The sequence below is a fragment of the Myripristis murdjan genome, chromosome 15 (genome assembly GCF_902150065.1).
Source record: "Myripristis murdjan chromosome 15, fMyrMur1.1, whole genome shotgun sequence".
Taxonomy (NCBI): Eukaryota; Metazoa; Chordata; class Actinopteri; order Holocentriformes; family Holocentridae; genus Myripristis; species Myripristis murdjan.
Genome location: NC_043994.1, coordinates 19,428,991 through 19,437,120, shown reverse-complemented (window position 1 = coordinate 19,437,120; position 8,130 = coordinate 19,428,991). Strand labels below are relative to the sequence as shown.

At 41.7% G+C, this 8,130-nt stretch overlaps 1 protein-coding gene across 1 annotated transcript; it reads right to left on the bottom strand.

Moving 5' to 3' along the window:
- Nucleotides 1-2,383: 2,383 nt before the first annotated feature.
- tmem72 (transmembrane protein 72) lies at nucleotides 2,384-7,886 on the bottom strand. Its single transcript, XM_030070904.1, has 5 exons — nucleotides 7,612-7,886; nucleotides 4,924-4,990; nucleotides 3,757-3,828; nucleotides 3,113-3,252; nucleotides 2,384-2,987 (listed from the first exon to the last, which is right to left on the bottom strand). Exons 1-5 carry the CDS (start codon nucleotides 7,685-7,687, stop codon nucleotides 2,548-2,550), a joined length of 795 nt encoding a protein of 264 aa, XP_029926764.1. The 5' UTR covers nucleotides 7,688-7,886; the 3' UTR covers nucleotides 2,384-2,547.
- Nucleotides 7,887-8,130: the final 244 nt, after the last annotated feature.

The following is an 8,130-nucleotide window of genomic DNA, read 5'->3' as shown; positions in this document are numbered from 1 at the left end:
AAATAGGTGTTTATGAATTCTGAAATATGTGTGAAATTTGCTTTTGCAAACCATGGATATGATCTAGTCTTTATGATCTTCTTCAACATTTTCTTTTGTGTGTGTGTGTGTGTGTGTGTGTGTGTGGTGCTATGAGTGAAGAAAGCAAATCAGCCTTCAACATCATTTCTTTGTCTGCTCTCCTTTATGCCTTAACATGTAAACCAAAACACACACCCAGCGCCAAATCACCTATCCTGTGTTTTTTCCAGCTGTGAGGAAGATATGGAAAGAAGGAAGCCACTGTGACCCAATAAGATTTATTTCACCCATCCTGTTTTTGAGCCTGGTTCTGCCATCTAGGAAACTACTGTGGGGAGGTAGCAGAGCTTTAGGAAGTCTCTCTCTCTCTCTCTCTCTCTCTCTCTCTCTCTCTCTCTCTCTCTCTCTCTGTCTGTCTGAGTTGGAGAGTTGGAGTTCATGATTGAACATATACAGAGGAAGTAAGTTGTTCCAGCAGCTGAATAACTTCCCCACTGAGAACAGTTCATTCTAGAGGATATGGGTATGACAAAGAAAACCCTAAGATGTAGGGACATTTATAGAAGCAGGCAGACTGGAAATACTGAGCTCAACTTCTCCTCCCCTCTCCTTTCTTCTCCTCTTCTCTCCTCTCCTCTCCTTTCTTCTCCTCTTCTTTCCTCTCCTCTCCTCTCCTCTCCTCTCCTCTCCTCTCCTCTCCTCTCCTCTCCTCTCTGTTCATTATTGGGTCAGTTGATCATTGAACAGAAGACAATAAAGCCGGGGTTATGGGACAGTTTGCGGCCCCTTTAGCAAACTCTGGACAAAGAGCCCCTGTTTTCCCCATAAAGCACCAGAACATCTCATCCCTCCTGACTTGGTTCACATGTCATGGCTTTGTCACGATGCTGAACGAGCATTAAATTGTTTTTCAAAAGCTGAATGAATCTATGTAAGTGTATTGCTGTTGGTTGTGTATTTTGTGTCAGATGGGCAGAATAAAACCCTTGTCTACCCAACCCTGTACAGCCTGTGTGTGTGTGTGTGTGTGTGTGTGTGTGTGTGTGTGTGTGTGTGTGTATGTCTGCCGTCTGGCAGCAGAGCTGACTTAGGTGCTGTTTGATGAATGTGTTTCTCTCCCCATATTGATTCTCTCCTTAGCTTTGATGCATGGAGTGAGATTGCCTCTTAAGGCTACATACAGTATGATACCTACACTCCAGTGAACAAAGGGCCGGGAAATACACTTGGTGTGTGTGTATATGTGTGCATGTATGTGTGTGTGTGTGTGTGTTTGGTTGTGTAGGACAGAAAAAAAAAAACAGTATTGATTTATGGCCACAACAAAAGAGGAATGTCTGTATGGGGAGATGTATCCTTTGTGGCGTGGTGAAAACACAGAACAAACAAATGAAATGTAAACACAGGCTTTCTATACCAGCTTTTACATTAGCATGTTTTGTGTCAAAAAATTCAAGGTGATTTATATTACTGAACAATTCTGTTAGTGTGTTTTGTTTTTTGTGCTTGTTCTAATTCATTCACCTTGTTAATATTATCAGGGCACAGTGTATGATACATTATTAATGCATCCCTGTTGCACTTATTCTAATTACTTCTAATCATATTTGCCTTACATCAGTTATGTTGATTATGTTATTGGTTGTGGTGCGATATTGGCCTACTGGTGCCACTCCAGTGGGTGATCTGATGTTGTTTTTTCTCATCAGTGCTCCTCCCAGAGCTCTGTCACCATGGTCACCGCTCACAGCCGTTTCAACACATGACAAACACACATCCAAGAGCCGTGGATGTGACAAACACGCGCACCTGCACAAGCTGTGGAGTAGGCTTTAAAAGGCATTTTCTATCTTGCTCTCATACACAGAGTCTGTACGGCGCTCACATTTTTCCTCAGATGTTGCAAAATGAAACGATTTATCTAATTTATTCCTTTATGAATAATGTATGCTGCCTTAACTGGATTGGATTGCCTGGTATTAATGTCTGCTGTTCAATCAATGCCGGCCTTTGCAAAAAAAAAAAAAAGCTCATCACACTAAAAGGCACACATGAACTTGAAGGTATAAATGGTTTACTTTCTTTTAAGTGATACATGTGAGGCACAAATTAAACAGTTAAACATATTCCATAATCGATTTTACACATACTCTTTGTCAAATAGATTCATTTTTCTCAAGTAAAAAAATTCAACATCAGTTAAGTATCTCTTAAATAAAAAAAAAAAAAATGTAATTATACCATATTACCAGATGGACCAAAGCTAAAAAGTGCTGAAAATCCTCTTATGGTAGGTAAGAATTTTTATGTTATTTACACATTCAATCATTCATTCATTTATTTTCCAAACTGCTTATCCTTGTTAGGGTTATGGGGGTTGCTGGAGCCTATCCCAGCAGTCAATAGTGTGTGTTATTTACACACTGAGGCTGAGTCTGTTATTTACACATTGTGGCACAGTCTGTGTTAGTCATGCTGTCCATCGTGTGCCCTGGTAAGACGCTCAGCCTCAGCGCTGCAGGACATTCAGTCAGTAATCATAGGTGCAGTATCGGAGCTGGTCTCTGGCTCCGGCTCACAGTACCTCTCAAATTCCTCCATCTCTCTCTCCACAGGGCCCTGCCTACCTGTGAGGCATACCTGCCTCCTGTCTTTCCACCTCCTCCTCTGCCTCTCTGTCTCTTTTGGTGCCGCTGTCTGCTCCAGCTCCAGCATGGCTTGGATGGTCTCTCCTCTCTCACCCAGGCCGAGGCAGCGGTCCCTGGATGTGAGAGCGAGGCCTGTTCCTCTCCTGCTTCCCATCATGTGGAAGAAGGAGAAGTTGTTTCCTGAGCCTCCTCTCTCTGTCACACACACCGTGGTCAGGCCTTGGTCATTGTAGCTGTCCTGCGGTCCTTTGGGAGACTCTGCCTTGGCTTTTTTGCTTAGTATGAAGTTGAAAAAGGCTGTCACCAGAAGCATGGTCCCTGAAACCAGGAGAAAAAAAAACATGGCACTTCTACAACATTTCTGACACTGAATTGAAGCAGTACTTCTGTTGGTGGGGTTTTCAGTGCATCTTGCATTTTGTATCCTGGCAGCATCATTGTACCTGGGATAATGGCATGCCACACCAGCACAGGGTGCAGAAAGCAAACCACAGACATTATGGAGTAGTAGAGGAATTTCTGGAAGCCTCCAAGGCGAGCCATCTTCCCCCACAACAGAAACACCTGCCAGTCTGGAGGGCAGCTACAGAGGAAGAGGGGAAGAAGAGTGGGATTTAAATTCAATTAGACTATTTCCTAAATATGTACAAACTAGTCTGACGAACTATTCTATCAATCTGTCTTGACCTCTGTTAGCACCAAAAAGTCCAATTTTTACTGTTTTATAGTCTATGGACAGTGAAAACAGCATTGACATTACGTATGTGAATGCTGGAAAGGCATATGGTGATATGCTAACAAAATAGAAACCAGATGTTTATATTTATTTTTTTTTGCCAGTATTTATTGAGGAATAGTTGGCTTGGCATGAGCAAACCTTTTTCCAGCAACATCTACTGAGTTGCAAACAATATCAGCCTGGCTGAAAAAAATACATGGTATGGAATATATGGTTTGGATGTGACTTTACAAGCACACAGTCGGTTCTGCTGACTTGTGTGCTTCCTGTGCTTAGTCCCATTCCTCCATATATATTACAGTATCAGAACAAGAAAACAGAAAATATAAAAGAGTGTTGTGTACTCACGGCAGACACATTAACAGAAGGGCATCCACAAAATAAGCCAGCTCAAACAGCATTATCCCAACAGATGACACTCTGAGAACATACATACGTTTAGGGTCAGAGAGAACAATTATAGCCTCAAACAAAATACTCAAAAAATACATATCCTCTACATTGAGATAGTTTACATAGCTCAGAATTATGTCATGATTGTTTTGATTGTGAAAATTGCAAATTTATGATGCTGTGTCGGGAGGGATGCAAAAGCACAAGAAGCTGTTTGACAAGCAAATGCAATAAAGGCAAAAAAGCGAACTCATATTGCGCAAAGGAGACAGATCTTGACTTTTGTGTCTTGAGTTTTGGGTGTTTTCTTTTGTAGTTTGCTTATTTTGAAGGTGTACCGTGTTTAAAAACCTTTGTGATTTGCTGTGTGCTGTTGAACTGAAGGAGGACGTTCTCTTCTCTTTGTTTGTGCTTACATTTTTTGATAACCATCTAATCTTTGGAACCAGAGGAATGTAAGCAGGCTGACCCCTCTAGCTACTCTGCCCTCTCTTTGAGAAGTTATTGCTGAATATGATGCTTTTTTGTGCCTTATGTATGTGTGTGTGTGGATGCATGTGCATGTGCATGTGCAAGTGGAGATAGAATAAACAGTCACGTATTTCTATTCTCCTATGGGAGATGCTTTCCTGTGCCTCTGTGGGAGTTTGGCTGTGAGCCACAGAGATAATAATGAGTCGGACAGAAGGATCAGTCTCCCCCCAGTCTACCATGTGCTCCTTTTTGCCCTCTGCCACCTCACTGTGTCCTTCCGACTGCCTCATAATATATCTAGGATCATTTTTGATGTTTTCAAATTTCCTCACAAGTCCCTGCTGTGCATGCAGGGACCTGTGAGCATGAGTTGGTAAGGTAGGCAGGTACTGACTTTGATTGTACTGTAGTAGCCTTTAGGCCACACATTCTTTCCTATATTAAAATCTAAGCAGTCCATTTATAATTTGTAACTCTGGAATTTCACCATTCAGGGCCAAGTAGGTCAGAAGCAAGAGTACTCAGGTGGATTTAAATGCATATGTTACTAGGTGGACTACAGAAACAACCCCTGGCTCTGCTTAGTCCCCTGAGGTAGTGATGCATCTTGTCAAAGCGGATGTGAAAGTGGTGAAGAAGAGCACTTACAGCAGGTAGATGGCCAGGCTGTGGAATTCTCCCTGTTGTAGTGTCTCCACTCCCACAGCGCACAACACTGAGAAGGAGACAATATGACCAAATATTACATTTTGTCTCTGCAGGTAGTAGTGTCTTGGAGGGTGTACACACCACCTCTTAATATGTAGGAGTGTATCCACTTCCCCCTCAGTAATCTACCCATCTACTTAATAGGATACTGTACTAACCTCATCAACTATCACTACAATCCTGTGTGCAAGTTCCTGATAAGTGCCAAATTGTACAGATTCTGTCCACCAGATGTCAGACTTAGTTCATGATTTTCCAGCTAAAAGTACAAACTGGCAAGGAGGGATGTAGTTCTACTTCTACTTCTACTTCTACTAATAATAATACATATTATTTGTATAGTGCCTTCCTTAGTACTCAAAGACACTTTAGGCACTTTTAGACAAATTAAAACAAGTAGAGAACTAACAACAATGACCAGGACTTAGATAACCCACCTTTCATTTTCAGTTACAATGTCTTGTATGTATGCTGATATGTAGTCTTTTTGACTCTTCACTTCATAATATATATCATTGATCAGCTAGTATCTGATCTGTCAACTGATTTAATTTATAAGAAGATAAGGACTTAAAGAAACAAGTGCAAATTAATAATTTTCTAAAAAATTCATTTGATCCCTGTTTAGATTAGTTGTTTTTTGATTTATGGTTATCCTTGACAAGTGGTAATATTAGCCACTTTTTAAAAATCATTTACCACCACATTATTGTTGGCATGACAGGAAACTTAATCCTATTTAAGACTCCATGTGACACATCACAGGTCTTCTGACAGTGAATCACAATCATAACACCCTGCAAAGCCTGTTTGCGAAGTGGTCACTAGATGTCAGAGTAGGCCTGTAGTCCTTCCTCCTGTCTGTGATTCAAGCTTATGAGCAAGGAATGAAACTGGCAGCAGGGAAGCATTGTGAATGCGGTCACGGATTTATGTCCCTTTTGTCTGCAAGCATCTGCCCTGCTGGAGTGTCCTTGAGCAAGACACTGAATTTGTTCTTTTGTTTGACCTTGGCCTCTGAGCTGCCTGTTTAGGGGAAGCTGAACAGAGAATTTCCCTGTGGAGATTAGGAAAGTGTCACATTACCACCACGCAAGGCTCTCTATAAATAATCTCTCAAAATAATCACTAAAACTTCTGTTGAACTTCAAATATGAAGGCCCTAAACATAAACTTTAAATATGAAGACTCCTATAACTGGGCGCTGACAGAAATGATGCATGGAGCGAATGCCACTGTACTGATGTCAAGGGAGACAATAAAAGAGATGGCAAGAAAGTTAAATGTAAATACAAAGTCTGTTAGGATAATCTTTTTTTTTTTTTTTTTGGGGTGAGAGTTAAGAAGGAGCATGTTCAAGGAGGGCTGATTGCCACTAACATGTGGAAGCAATTCCTTAGGCCTATTTACCAGAAATGCAGAGATAGAATCAGCACCAGAGGGACCGGAGTTAAATCGGGAGAATATGGCTAAATAGTTTCTGGGAGTTTATAGAGTGTGAGAAGAATTAACGCAGCTTATAGACCTCCTGAATATGAACATATAGGTGCACCCGGCATGCATGTCTGCCTGTGAACACACACAGGCATGCAGACAGAGTGGAGACACAGGCACAGAGGCAGACATGCGCACACACACACACAGACACAAATATATACACATCCACCCACCCACCCACGCATGCACATGCACCCTATATAAACTGTATATAGAAAGCTCATGAAGGTGTGAATGTGTAACAGCTTGTGATCAAATGAGCCAGTAACCCAGCGGTATACAGAGACTTTACAGAGGCTGGTGTGATGCTAGGCACATGTCGCCCAGCAAAATGTTCAGTGTCAGCATCTGTTTGAATTTAAGTGGATGGGTAATGTGGGGTGGGGGGGTGGGGTAGTAAGGGGGGAGTCGGTATCTTCGAGGGAGGCAGCATCCAGACAATTTTCCCCCATGATGATTTAGAGAGGCTGGGGGAGCTGGTTGCATTCTCTTCCCTGTCTCTCTGACTCTGTGGTGCCTCGGGGGGGCAGTCAAACAGAGGAACAGGGGCGATATGTGGGGTTATGTGTGATTAAGCACGGTTTTATGTCTCTACAGTACTTACTGGCCAAGGGATGGCTTAGTGTTGCTTTTCAGAGATGAGGTCAAGACTACAGTTGGCCAAACGCAATGTTATCTGAACTGAGGGTAAATCAGCAGCACAGATGGAAAGTTAAACATATCGGATGTCTACGGCGGGACTCGGCATCACAAAGAACAAAAAATATATACAATAATAAATTCTATACAGTTTGATTATATCCTAAAATAAGAAGACAATATATGAAATGATATTCAATACTGTATGTAATAATATTTAATATAATAATTTAATAGGAACAAAGAACAAACAGAAAAAATTGCATTTTATTTGTAATGCTGGATTGTGTGATTATGTTGGGTTTCAATGACTGATCTGCTCCTGCTATTATATGCAGCTATCAGTGACAACTATCCTGTGAAATCTAACTATTCATTTCCATTGGTAATATACTGATAGAATGCAAAACAAACAACTGTACTGTATGTGAGATCTACATCAGGTCTATCTATCTATCTATCTATCTATCTATCTATCTATCTACACCTTACCTGTGGCTGTGGAGATACCAAGGATCCTGCAGGTGCACTCCACTACAATCCACAATACTCTCTCTGAGTTTCCCATGGCAGCAAATGCAGTAGCTTAGTTTCCTAACCCTAAATTTACCTGAAGCGGCTCTTGGCGATGCACTAGTCACCAAAGCAGCAGTCTAGACACATACTTGACTCTTAGCTAAACGGATAGAAGCGGTAAAAAAGCCAAAGTCAGGTAAGTCGTAGAGTGCCATGATGTGGAGCTTCTGGGTGAGTTAGTTTACCGCAGTGGGATTGGTGACTAAGTGCTCCTGTTGCTCCAATAACTGCTAATCAGCCTAACCCCCCTACGCCTGCTACACACACACACACACACACACACACACACACACACACACACAAACAATACCACCTTCAGCTGGTTTAGCATTCCACCATGTAACCCAAGGTGAAACTCTTCAGCTCAGGGTCGTTTGTGTATCAGGTCGCACACACACACACATCATTAGAACAGGTTAAAAATTATCTGTAAGG

Bases quoted from the DNA above. Each gene is read 5' to 3' on its own strand.
- tmem72 (XM_030070904.1), bottom strand. From the start codon at position 7,687: ATGGGAAACTCAGAGAGAGTATTGTGGATTGTAGTGGAGTGCACCTGC. The intron at 4,991-7,611 runs GTAAGGTGTAGA...TCTCCTTCTCAG, and splicing joins TGGTATCTCCACAGCCACAG to TGTTGTGCGCTGTGGGAGTG. The intron at 3,829-4,923 runs GTAAGTGCTCTT...GTATGTTCTCAG, and splicing joins AGCCTGGCCATCTACCTGCT to AGTGTCATCTGTTGGGATAA.